This window comes from Copadichromis virginalis, linkage group LG15 (genome assembly GCF_057382275.1).
Source record: "Copadichromis virginalis isolate Kocher_CV1m ecotype Utaka linkage group LG15, C_Virginalis_male_GT1.1, whole genome shotgun sequence".
Lineage (NCBI taxonomy): Eukaryota > Metazoa > Chordata > Actinopteri > Cichliformes > Cichlidae > Copadichromis > Copadichromis virginalis.
The window spans coordinates 529,758-543,306 of NC_140632.1; the positions used below are offsets into that span (position 1 = coordinate 529,758).

Genomic DNA, 13,549 nt, shown 5'->3' on the forward strand with positions numbered 1-13,549 from the left:
AAAACACTGCCCGCCCCCACCCTGCGTTCCGCAGCACTGTTGAAAAGGCTGTGGTAGTCCCTATATTAAACACGTAGACCTGTGACACAAAAATCACCAAACTCGGACGACCACAGACTGTTTTCCTTTGTGGTGATGAAGGAAAACGCTGGGTTGGCATGTAAAAGGGCATTTATTTCCTTCAAAGACCTGCAGTTCAAAAAAAGCGGCCTTCCGACGGCCAAACCCATCTGTTCTCTGATTGGATTGTTACATTTGTGATTGACATGACATTGACCAATCAGATGAAAGGAAGAAAAATAGGGCCAAAATTCGTACTTGTAACTTGCAGGGGTTTTTTGGGGCTAAGTCCACACACAAATCTTTTCACAGATACAAAGCTGATTTACAAGTACAAAATATTTATGACCACATTTTGAGCCCATACTACTTCCCTCTAATATCCGAGTCTCCGTGCGCTCGGTGTAACAGCCTTATTGAGCAAAGAGTTCATTTATTCCACAGGTCAATGTTTGACTTTAACTACACTGCAAGCATGAATTTTACATGAATAAAAATTCCCGTTACCACTGATTAAAGAGGTTATAAATCCATCTTTATTTAAATTACATGAGATTAACAAGAAATTTAGGACACAGTTGATGTTATAATCGATCTCCATTCATCCACGCATGTGACTGAGACTGATGATCACTAATAAACAGAGTGAACACTGCGTGGATATGATCAGCAACAATCCACATGCCTGGCTTTAATTTCCTGTTCAGGAGGAGACGTTAGCGACCGTCCGTCACAGCGAGCCTTGTGCTGTGCAGCAGATATGACACAAGTTTGAAAATCCTGTAAACAGCTGACGGCGTCACTAACTCAAAGCAAACACGTGAAATGAAGAAGAAATATTTACAAATGACAAACTCAAATATTAATGTTTGAATGCACACAGGCAGGAAAAAAGACGCTAAGTGCCTCTGAGAGTAAGTAAACTGACGTATACAAAGGTTATATTTCACTAAAACAGAAGAATAAATAGACATTTTGTTCTGAAGATTTGAGGTGAGAACGTTTGAGTGAAACTGAGTATTAAAATCATGTCCACACACACCTTTGTGAAAATATATAACAGCATAAACTGAAACATTACAGCTTAGACACAAAAATAGTATCACAGAGTTATTTCAGCACACACAGCATTATGTAGTCCGACCCACGCTACAGATTTAAGCCTACTACTTTTATGTCCTTATAGCTCAGTAGAGCCATACCTAGGCTAAATTATTAATAATAATAATAATAATAATAATAATGTGGAATTAAAAAACCTTTAAACAAACAGGACGAACTGCAGTCTGGGCTCCTTACTGTCGTTCAGCCCATTACAGTCTTTCAAGTGTACTCTGTGTCAGTGGGAGTCCTCTCTCAGAGCGGAGCGCACCCTGGCCCCCAGCTGGTCAGCCGTCGGCCGGGCGTCCGGGTTTGAGGCGAGCATCTCTGAAAGCAGGGCGCACGTGGCAGGGCCGGGAGGGGGCGGCAGCGGGGGCGCTCTCTTAAACTTCGTCGGGATGCACAGCTGGAGCTCTGCATTCTCCCACAGAGCCTCTCCCAGCGGCATCAGCCAGCCTGAGCGTCCCTTGCACACGTAGGCGCCTGAAGGGGAAACGGGGAGGAAGACGGGTAGGTTAGACACGGCAGAGCGCCTCAGACCTCAGTGACTTTGAGAAGCTGGCGTGGAATATTACCAGGAATTACTAACAGGGTGTGCAAGATGTTCAGAGCACGACGAGACACACTTTATTAATGAGTCATTCATGGACTAATCAGAAACAACATAATTACAATTAAATGACAAGGAAAAACGTGGAACACAAAAGTGTTTAAATTAAATTGACGCTGGGATTTTCTTAGCTCTCATAAATTGCTCTCTTTGTGGAGACTATTTGTGGATGGCTCAGTAAAACTATTTCCCTTCTATGTGTCTGCATGTGGCAGACTGTTAGTATGCATGTGATAAAAAGCTTGTGTGACATTTCTTATGTATGGGTCCTTTACAAAGAAAATGGAGATTCAATAAGAGCTCAGGGCCAGCATTACTCCTTCACAGGAACAATCCATCAAGCATCACATGATGAACTGAGGGCTCTGATTGGCCCTGTGACACAGCATCAAGTGTAATCAGTCTGGCTTAGAGTGCTACGGCGTAAGAGTCGGATCATTATTAGCAAAGATGAGATGACGTTCAGGCACCGGGCCCTACTCCAAGGTTTAGCTAACATGACCCCAAGATGACGGAAACCCGTAAAGGTTCTAGCTCTGACTCCACGGACAGTAATCCTGTCACACGTCAGTTTCCTTGGATGCAAACACTTCCTGCACCTCACTTTAACAATAACTGTTTACATTAAAAAAGATTTAGACACACGGATGGTGAAACGAGTGTTTTCATGTTTAAATGTGTTCACAGACTGTGATTTGGTCACTACATGATGTCAACACTTTGAAAGGTGTTCAGTATATTTCAGCCCGACCTGTCCACAGGTGTCATTACATACAAGTGTATGTGCTTGCTTCTGTAGGCTGAACATGATCCTAACCCATGAGCAGAAAGAACTTCCTGCCTCTGATCTTCAGAATCAAAGTTGAAATATTTGAGCTTCTTTTCTTCCTTTTGCACCAGAAGATTTTGATAAGTGTAATCAAAAAACCATAAGATAAAACTGTGAACTCACTTGAACTGGTCATTCGTCATCATTAGACATAAGACAACTACATTAACTAACAGAAAAATGAGATTAATGGAGGGAAACTAATAAAGCCGCATCACTGTGCTGCAAAAATTTTAAAGTCATTTGAAAAGCATCGGTTGGTACTTTAGCTCAACACCAGGTTTTTGAGGTAGTGTGACCAAAATCACAGAGGACCCTAAGGTGACACATTGTTCATAAAAGCCTGAGGTCAACACTGAAGTCTGAGTAACGCTGGCCCGAGTCAGAGCCCAGCAAATCATTGCCTAACCTGACTGAGCAAAACGCCATGAAGGCTTTCCAGGCCTAAAGCACAGGAGGCTGAGTCTGGCTTTTCTGTGATTGGCTCCTCTCCGCTCCCCTGGATCGTTGTGTAAGCATGTGGGCGTGCACATCCTCAGACACGCTAAAGTTAAATAATGGAGCGTTATTTCTACCTTTGAAACACCTTCAGTTGAATCTCTCGGTTTTCTCTTTGTGATAGCTGAGCTGCTAAACTCTACTTTTTTTATTAAAGGGAAAAATGATCCACTCACACAACTCTCCAATTGTAAGCATCTTCTTTCAGCATAAACATCAACGACTCAGGGAAGTTCTCGGGCACTAAACTGGGGGATGATGCTTCACATCGCCCCGCTGCTCGGTCTCCTCTGAGCAGAATCGGGTTTGTGCGAACAAAATGAGACGTCGGTGTTGCAGCCATTTCATTACTCTCTGAGAGCAGAACAGCGCTCTGTGTTATTGTACGTCGAGACGCTGCACCATCCGACGGCCACGCAGGTTTCTGACGAGACATCAAGAAAAGAAATTAAAATCTCACTGCGGAGCTCCAGCGCATGGCTCGGTGCCCTCCTCTGCTCGAATCGAACTGCCAACAACTTTGGAGACGTTATACTTCCAATGCCACGGCATCAGAGTTTGATGACAATGCTGACGTACGAGAAGGACAAATTATGTTGTCATACACAAATACCAACTCATCTGCCACTTAGGAAAATATAGGCAATCGTCTTTAAAGCTGTAGCAACAGACTGAGGACTCATTCGTGTAAAACTTGGAACCACCGACTGAGCTGCTGCTGACCACAAAACCTCTCAGATCAGAGATTGTGTTTGACAGAGTTAGTGTGTTCATCTCTTCTCTGGATAATCAGTTTGGCTTCAAACCAAAGCACGGCACTGACATGTGCATATATGCACTCAAGGAAATAGTCAGTTTGTACAGGGCTAAAAATTCATCTGTCCTCGTGTTTCATTGATGCCTCTAAGGCTTTTGATCGAGTGAACCACAGAAAACTTTTTGATAAACTGAAGAGACGGGGAGTTCCTCAGTACATCGTGAGGATTCTCTCTTACTGGTACGCTCATCAGAACATGCAGGTTAAATGGGGAAGCAGTATTTCTGCCCCCTTTGGTGTCAGACAGGGTGGGATTTTGTCTCCAATTTTATTTAATCTATATGTTGATGATTTGTCCATACAGCTGAGAGCCTGTAACACTGGGTGTATATTAAGTAAAGCACTGATAAATCATCTCATGTATGCAGATGACCTGGTTGTTTTTAGTCCAAGCAGTGCTGGGTTACAGGATCTTCTCAATGTCTGTACTGAATATGGTGTGCAATATGACATTGAGTACAATGCTGCTAAAAGTGCTGTTTTGATATGTAGAACCAAGCAGGATAAACAGCTAAATTTCCCTTTGTTTAAACTGTCCCAAAAACTCTTGAAGTTCTTAAAAAGGTGAAATACCTCGGTCACTTTATTACTGAGCAAATGAATGATGATGATGACATATACAGACAGCGGTGTAAGCTCTATGTGCACGCAAATTCAGCTTTTGTTCACTTCCAGTTAAAGTGGCTTTGTTTAAAGCGTATTGCACACTGCTATATACTGCCCCCTTGTGGTCATCCTACAAACAATGTAGCATGCAGAAGCTGCATGTTGCATATAATGATGCGATGAGAATCCTTTGCAGGATACCTAGAAGTGGTAGTGCCAGCCAGATGTTTGTAGCTGTGGGTGTTTGGACTTTTAAAGCACTTTTAAGAAAGTTAATGTTCAATTTTAGAGAACGACTGGATGGTTCGAGTAACAGTATAATTTTAGCACTCACAGATCCAACACTGAGTGGTTCCCGTTACTCATCCAGTCTCAGAAAGCACTGGTTAAAGTGTTTGTGTATTTATTGATTTATTTTAAGTAATTGTGTTTTATGTATATTATGGTTTTATATTTTTACAAATGCTTTATATACTTATTTATATACATATATATATTTAGCGGTTTATACCTTGTGTTGTGGGGGGTGGGGGGGAGTTGTGTGTGTGTTTCTTGTCTTGTTTTTATGGACATGAAGTCTGCCAATAAAGATTGAATTGAATTTATTAGCAGCGTCCTCCTGAAATGCGCCAACAACATCGAGAGTAACGTCCTCCTCTCCGCCCCTTAATGCTCTCTTGTCGCTATGGTAACGCATAAACATTTCTTTCAAAATAAGACGCACAACTACGACACGGGAAAGACCCAGGGAAACAGAGTTAATGATAAAAACCCTGAAAACCATCAATTTCACACCCGAGCCTCAACTCTCGCGGCCCGCTACCAAACCGGTCCGTGGGCCGGGGGTTGGGGACCGCTGTGTTAAGTTACGCGTCACACATCCAAATATATGACTTATATTTGATATCGTTTTATATGCTATTATTAGGAGGAGCTGGCAGAAAGAAAGCTGGAGTCTGAAGTTTGTACATTTTTTACGAATCATGCAGTCAAAGTCAAATCAAAGTTTGCTAACCTTTCCACAAAATATCGTTTTTAAAAGTGCTTTTATTTCTCCTGAAAGTTACACTGTCACCACTTTGCTGTTGTGGGATTCAGAGATCTCAGTTTATTTCTGAATGCTGCATCTCCCTCTTATTATGGCTCTTATTATGGAGTGGGCAGCAGTCACTGCAGAGAACCAGCGATCATTAAAACTTTCTCAGGTCTGGAGCAAAGATGAGAGAATGGACGAACACGCAGATTTCTCAAATTCTTAATAAGATGGAAGGCTGAATTACATAATGTCAGCTTGTATTAAAATACAAGGTACTATAATCCACATCAGCATTGCATAAATCATCATTCATCTTTTTGCTATTTAGATCTATGATCGTACCATCCATGCTTGATAAATGAATGATGTATAGCAGCTGACATTTTTAATATGTGCCACTTAATTAAGGCAAACTGGATTCAGCGCGATGCATCATCACCAGGCTGACCGCACACTCAACCTTTCCCACCTTCCTGCGAGTGCGCCAAATAGTGAGGCAGAGGCTTATGGTGACATCTTCTCTCAGCGAGACGCTTACCCAGTTGTTCCTGAGTCGTCCCTTCTTCCAGAAAGGTGATTCTCTCCAGGACCGCCCAAAACATCACGCCCAGAGAGAATATGTCTGCCTGGGCCGTGTAGGTCAGCCCGCCCCACACCTCTGGAGCCATGTAGAAGTCCGAACCACAGGTGGAGGAGAAGTGCTGTCTGGTCAGGCCGCCATCCACGGAGCCCTCACTCATTTTGCTCAGACCAAAATCTGCCACCTCGGGGTTAAAGAAGAAAAAGAAAAACCAGCACGCCTTCGGTTAGCTTACAGCTTGGGCTTAGTCTCATCAATGTGCCACCAATAGTTTTAGAACAGGGGTAGGCAACTCCAGGCCTCGAGGGCCAGTGTCCTGCAGGCTTTAGATCTCACCCTGGGTTAACACACCTGAATCAAATGATTAGTTCATTACCAGGCCTCTGGAGAACTTCAGAAATGCTGAGGAGTCGTTTAGCCCTTTAAATGAGCTGTGATGGATCAAGGAAACATCTAAAACCTGCAGGACACCGGCCCTCGAGGCCTGGAGTTGCCTACCCCTGGTTTTAGAAGGACAGTAAAAAGCGCTGTCCTTTACTTTTAATATCTGGCTTAGAACAAAAAAGAAAAGGAAAGAAAAGCTGGCACACAAAGTTTTTTTTCCTACTAGCCAACTGGTAGAAAATTAATCAACCATTGGGAAGATGGGAAACATACATATGCTATGATCATTTATATCAGGGTCCCTAATCCCAGTCCACGAGGGCCGGTGTCCCTGCAGGTTTTAGATGTGTGTCCTTGATCCATCACAGCTGATTTAAATGGATAAATAACCATCTTGAAGTTCTCCAGACGCCTGGTAATGAACTAATCATGTGATTCAGGTGTGTTGACCCAGGGTGAGATCTAAAACCTGCAGGGACACCGGCCCTCGTGGACTGGGATTGGGGAGCCCTGATTTATATTATATCGTGACACGCTACTCTAATCTGACTTTGTATTCTATACAGTGACACTTTTATTTGGTGCTTGATCGAACAATGTGTGGGATGAGTAAAAATATTTGTAAGCACCAAAGAGATGTTGGCAGTCACAGTGGCCAAAGTTTCATCAAGACTCATCCACGCATCTAAGATGATTTACAAAGATACGTAAGGTCTGATCATTACAGAATGATGAGTCAATGTTGGTAGAGTGCTCTTTACATGTGAGGACATCACTTTTGGCTGGACATGCTTCATGACTTTCTGATGTTCTGTAGAGATGTAAGTGGCAGATCAACAAACAATGAAAACAACCTGTAGCTGCATCTTAATTTAGAGTTTCATTTGTTCCACATATAAAGATAAAAACTCACCAGATAATCTGGCTTGTTTGGGTTTACATGGATTTACACGAACACTTGATCTGTGATTTGACTTTCAGTAGAATCTCACTTCCTGGCTGCACTGCTGTGCCATAAATATTTTCCCTCTGCTTTGTATATAATGTGTTCATTGCTTAGCTATAAAGAGATCAGTAGAGCAATTTTGTTTCCAATTGTTTTCTTCATATTTTACTTTCTTATGTTAATTGCGTCTCAAGCAGACTGCTGCTGTGAAAAGCAAACACCCCCTCAGAGAGCAGAACTATTAAGCACTAATGTGCCTTCAAATTTGAACAGTGTGACTTTTCAAACAAAGCTTGACGCCACTTGATCTGAGATAAACACCGTCACATCTGCCCACCTTGACGACGGGGCCTTTTGGTGTCACACACACCAGCACATTGTCAGGTTTCAGGTCCCGGTGGGTGATTCCCAGGCTATGTAGGAAGGCCACGGCGCTGCACAGCTGTTGCACCACGCTGTGGTTACGCTGAGCATCTGGGGGCCTGGAGAGCAGGTACTGATTCAAGTCTCCTCCATCACAGTACTCCATCACGAGCCACAGGGCCAAGCAGCGCAGCGGCGCAGTCTGCTCTTCCTCCCTCGGGGCCAGTCTCTTCCTGACTCTGCTCTGAGGCCTTTGAGGGGTTGTGGAATCAGATGCATTTGATTCATCCTTGTTATGGAGATGAGCTCTGGCCTGCACAGTGTTAGTCCTGTCCTGCAGTCTGAAGCCAGAGTTTGTCCTCCTGGTGTTAGACTGAGGATTGGTCCTTTCCTGACTTTGCTTTGCTGTGACCACACTTCCTTTGAGCACGCTCTCAACCAGACGCAGGGGCAGTTTCCCTGGTTTTAAGGTCTTCAGGCTCCTGGACCCCGTCTGCAGGAGGCAGCTGTGCAGTGCAATGACATTGACGTGGTTCCTGGCTGTGGTTCTCATGGCCCACAGCTCTTGCAAGTAGAGTTCAATACACTCTGGGTTGCTGCAGGGCAGCCGCTTAATAGCCACCTTCTGTCCAGTTTTGGCCATACGGCCCTCAAACACCACGCCGTAACTGCCTCGTCCCACCTCCCTCTCTAAGGTGTAGAGCTCCTCCATCTCTCCCGGAAGCTGCTGTGTCTCCTGACAAACACAGATTAATGTTATACAATTAATATATATACACACCGTAAACAGCGCTTTAATATAGTAAGCAAGCGTTACATTTATCCATATCGTAGCTTATGACAGGAGAAAATACTAACCTCAAGTTGACGTTCAGGTTCGTAACGAGTCAACATAATAAATCTTAAAATAAAGCTTAACTGAAGAACAATCATGAACCGTATATTACAGACAATAACGCTTCCGACTGACCGTATGAAGGTGGTAACCGACGGCGCGTTTAACATGGCGCAGTCTGTGGTTTAAAAGGGCATCGAAACACGAAGCTCTTCCTACTTTGATTTCCGACTTACCCGGAACACTTCAGCTTCTTTTATGAGCGACGGAACGCCTTGAATCCTCCGTTTATTCAACTGGAGGCACTTTACACGAAACCATGTTCAACAAATACGAGTTTCTTTGTTGTTGTTTATGACACACACAGGAAACGCAGACGAAAACGTCACAAACTTCCGTGTCTAAGTTTCGGAACATCCCGCTCTGCCTATACACGCATCGTCATTGGCTAAGAAACCTCAGTACCGCGTTGTGATTGGTTGAGCGCCAAGTCCGAGACGTGTAATGTGATTCGAATTGTCCGAGCCCCGCCCACGTTGGAGTTCAGACAGGGAATTTGTTACGTCAAAAACGGACACCATTATTTTGGTAAATAATGAAAACGAAGGCCCAGATGGAGCTTTTATTTGAACGAACAACAAAAGAATTTGTCTGTGTAAACGCAAAAAAATTCGGTTAGCAGTTACAAATAGCTCATTTAAATACGGTTCTGGTGTTCTTTGTGTTTGATCCAACAAAATCTGTAAACAGCAAACAAAGTCAGTGTGGGTAGAACTTATCAGTATCAGTGTGGCAAAGTCGCATGCACAGAACTCACAAATGGACAAATGCACCATTTCAAAATGTTGTTGGGCATCGTTTAATGACTGAATCTCAATCTTTGAGAATGTCGAGAAGCTCGTCGGACGGTCTGCGGCTGCATTTCAGAAGCAACTTTAAAATAAATGAAATGCTGTTTTAGTCTGAAAATCGTTTCAGCCTCAAAGATTCACATGAACTCCAAAATCCCAAGTGTGACAGAGGTTATGTGACCGATTACAACATGGCATAAGTCATCATCACACAGGGTGTTGTCTAAAGCTTTATGCAGGTATGTTTTATTTAAACAGCAATCGCTAACATACACTAAACGTTTCCTGTGCAAAAGAATGACGTTCTGACAGCTGCTGCCCACAGAGTCACAGAATAAGAAAGATATCGATTTATTCTGAGTGAATAATAAATCAGATGTTATTAATATTATCAGAGCCTGACTTTTTCTCAGATGGTGATGATAAAATGGTGATTAAAAATCTACAAAGAATAGAAAGAAATGTGCAAATACGAGAGCAGCTTAATGCTGCTGAAAATCATTCATCCTGGGATTTATTACACAGAGCAGTAAAACAAATATTTTAATTTCTGCACATTTTGTTATCGCTGAGTGTGCTCTCATGGCTTCTGTTTATGGTTGGACATTAGAGCCCTGAAACTTAAGTTCTTAAACCAGGGGTGTCATACATAAGGCCTGGGGGCCAGAATGAGCCCAGTGAAGACTCCAATCTGGCCCATTCCACAGCCTTAGAAAATGTGAAGCAGATTTGGAAGTTTTAACTGTATTTTTACAAGTTGCTGTTGATAAAGACTGCCCACTCATTCCCATTCATACTACACCTATGAATTAAATAACAGATAAACAGTTAAATGACAGGAAAGTTGCTGTTTGTTTGCTATTAGTACATCTATAGTAAATTAACAAAAACTATAATTTTATACATTTATTATGTAGGTTTACTGGTCTATGGCCCACCAGTTTAACATCCCCTGAGCCAGGGGTCTGCAACCTTTAGCACCCAAAGAGCCATTTGGAGCCAGTTTCCACGCAAAAGAAAACACTGGGATACTTTTTGACATCTAAAATGAAGATAACACTGTATATATTGTTTTTAACCTTTATGCTTTGTGTGAACAACTAAGGTGTGTTTCTTATGAAATCCATGAAGTGCTACAGAGAAAATTACATTTTATTTATGTAATTAACACATTTTGATCTCTTAAAGAAATATAGCAAAAGGAAAGCTGAACTAAAATGACCCAGCAAACAAAACCTGCTGTGAGCCGCCCCCCTCATATCACCTTTGTGCTTTTGGAGCCTTGACCTGACTTTTAAAAAAAAGAATTGGAAAAAAGCTCTATGCTGCTAAAAAAAAAAAAGAAAAATAGATATTTGCAAAATTCTGCCTAAATATGTATTTTACCTGGTTAATGGGTGTGGCGGGGCGTGGTCTGCAGCGCCGCTGCAGGGGAGGCGGACGCACCTGAGCGGCACCCGCAATCACGCCTCGCCGCCTTAACGTCTGTGCTCTCTCTGCTGTTGTTGGTATGTGTCGGGCTGTGAGCTGCAAAGCTACAGCCGGCTGTGTGCGCACAGCAACCGTGTGTGAAAAGTGGTCAATAAAGAGATGCTGAAAAGCATGTTCATGCAAACATCGTCGGGTCTGCCGTGATATGTTTACAACGGGACTTCTGCTCCTGAACCTCTGCGCACAGCGTCTGCAGGTCGGGGCTGTACGAAGTCACTTCATCGTTACAGGACTGTAAGCTGTCGTCTGTGAGGCGTGAGCGTGTTTGTTTTTAACACAGTTCACGGTGGAGCTGCTGACATAATGTGGATCCGAAGATCCATAACTGGCCTACCTGGGGTTGAAAGTCTCGATAAATGAGGCAGAGGTGCACCGGCTTCCGCGAGTGTGACGCTTATTTTGAGCGATGAAAAAAATAATAGAATATAATTTTATTTTTATATTTATTTAGGCCCTATCACAATAATCTTCCAATTCAGAAGTACAAGTTAAAAAAAAAGAACATACATAATCAAATTACACTTCAGCTAAATACTTCTAAGTTATCTTCCCAAACCACACGGAGCCGCACTATGAGGACTAAAGAGCCGCTTGTTGCCGACCCCTGCCCTGAACAGGTACTCTTTGTGTTTAGTAGCAATGTGAAGGAGACTTTGCAGCAGATTAGAGGATAACAGCATTTACGCATTTTCTGCATCACCAAGTCAATACAAGCATATTCCTGTGACCATGTCATGTACCAGTTGTGCTTAATTCATTGGTTTTAGTAAGACAAACCTTAACAACTTGCACTTTTAAAACAAATTCCCCCAGCAGAGAATCTGCAACGCACTTACATAAATTACAGAATTCTGATTAAGCTAGCTGTGTTTAGGATCTCCAAGTTCCCATTGCGATGTCACCAGTTAAAACAAGAGTCACTTTTGTGAGACAGAAAACTGATTTTAAGCTTGAGTAAGTCGTTGCTTCTTTGTACACCGCAGGTGTCTCGCTTTGAGCTTAACTTCCTGTCTCATTTATTGTACTGATTAGTTTCAGCTGTGTTCCTTTGCCCTCCTGTTTCCAGTGTCTACTGTTTCGTAGGTTTCCATCACAATGACTGCGTTTTCCTAGATGTGCCATCCGGTACTTTGGCTCTCTCTGGGACTATTTTGGGTTTCTGCTGTTTTTCCCTTCTACGTTTTGATACGTTGCCAGCTTGCATCTGCATTTACTATGACAGAAACCTTTTCCCTCTTAGTGCTTTTAATTGCTCAGAGAGAGAATGAAAAGTAAAGCCTGACCGGAAGTGTTTTGCACCTATTTGTCAGTCCTTGCTTTTCAGTACCGAAAGGCATTTTGTTAAAAAAATACAAACGTGATGGAAGTGCTGAGAATACATTACTAAAGAGAGGAATCTGAATAGTCTATTAGGACAGTTTTGTAATCAACCTATTTAATTTGCCCAAAAAACAACAAAAGTGCCCCAAAAGTACCAAACTTCCCTTTTTGCTGCAGTTCCATTTAATCACAAAAGAGCCTGTGAACAAAACACACACCTATACACTCTTGTAGAGTGAGTGGGTGCTACATCAGTATCTACTGTTTTTGGCGGAGGCATGGCAACTGTGGTGATGACAGATAACAGCAGGTGTGTGTGTGCATTTTGTTCTTTGGGGAGAATATAATAGGAAGCATAGTGATTCACTGCAATGAAGCACACAGTGAAAGAAAAGAGCAGCTCAGAAGTGCATGTGTATGCGATCCATAGCTTTTATCAGTGATGCCAATCATGAATACTCTTCATGACTTGAGCAAGTTGGAGTGAGTCACACTTCACTTCTGCCCTTTATTCTATTGTCATATGACTTGTTTTGTTACATAGCTGGATGAAGACACCGTACAGGGCGTGCTGAATCCACACAAAGCATCATGAATTCAATTTCCCAGCACATTCAATAATGCCAGGCATCCCCAAAAAGGTACTAATGAGTCTAATAAGAATTATAGTTTTAATCACCTCTGCTTTCACTCTAATGGAATTTCTGTGGGGGCTTTGCTTGCTAATTAAGCAGTCCACCAACCAGAGGGGCAAGAGTAATTATTTCCTTGATTGAGGTCAAAACCCTTGAATTTAATCCCGAGGTCTATCCCGAGCTTCCCCACATGAAGAGTAAACATCGGTAAACATCTTCTCAGCTTCCCGTACTCAATTTCACAGCCGTCACTCTGACAAATAATGGTTTCCCTCCTCCGTAAGCCAGCCTTTCATTGAAACGTCTGCCATCATCCTCATGTCTTTATTGCGGAAAGCAAATGTCTTTCTACTGGCACTGGGCTGATTGCATATAGTGGCCGTGAGGAAAGAACACTTGCTTGGTTTCAAATACTCCTTTTGTAGCTGTGCAGGACTGAAACAAAGTGATCTGGATGGAGTTATGCAATGAGATAAATACAGACAAACAAATGAAATATGTCCTCGTGAATGCTTACGCCCCGAAATAAAAGTTTTCTGAGGATTTGGTGGTTGACACTGCACATTTTTCCTGAGCTGAGATGTAAT

At 42.6% G+C, this 13,549-nt stretch overlaps 1 protein-coding gene across 3 annotated transcripts; it reads right to left on the reverse strand.

Moving 5' to 3' along the window:
- Nucleotides 1-579: 579 nt before the first annotated feature.
- Nucleotides 580-9,100, reverse strand: LOC146691454 (serine/threonine-protein kinase pdik1l-B). 3 transcript variants are annotated; one of them, XM_085431233.1, is made up of 4 exons: nt 8,902-9,100; nt 7,805-8,566; nt 6,096-6,321; nt 580-1,644 (listed from the first exon to the last, which is right to left on the reverse strand). In XM_085431233.1, exons 2-4 carry the CDS (start codon nt 8,540-8,542, stop codon nt 1,400-1,402), a joined length of 1,209 nt encoding a protein of 402 aa, XP_085287359.1. In that variant the 5' UTR covers nt 8,543-8,566; nt 8,902-9,100; the 3' UTR covers nt 580-1,399. The 3 variants fall into 3 exon arrangements, with proteins under 3 accessions (XP_085287359.1, XP_085287358.1, XP_085287360.1); XM_085431232.1 differs by lacking the exon at nt 8,902-9,100 and adding an exon at nt 8,689-8,891; XM_085431234.1 differs by lacking the exon at nt 8,902-9,100 and adding an exon at nt 8,801-8,842.
- Between the last annotated feature and the right edge of the window lie 4,449 nt (nt 9,101-13,549).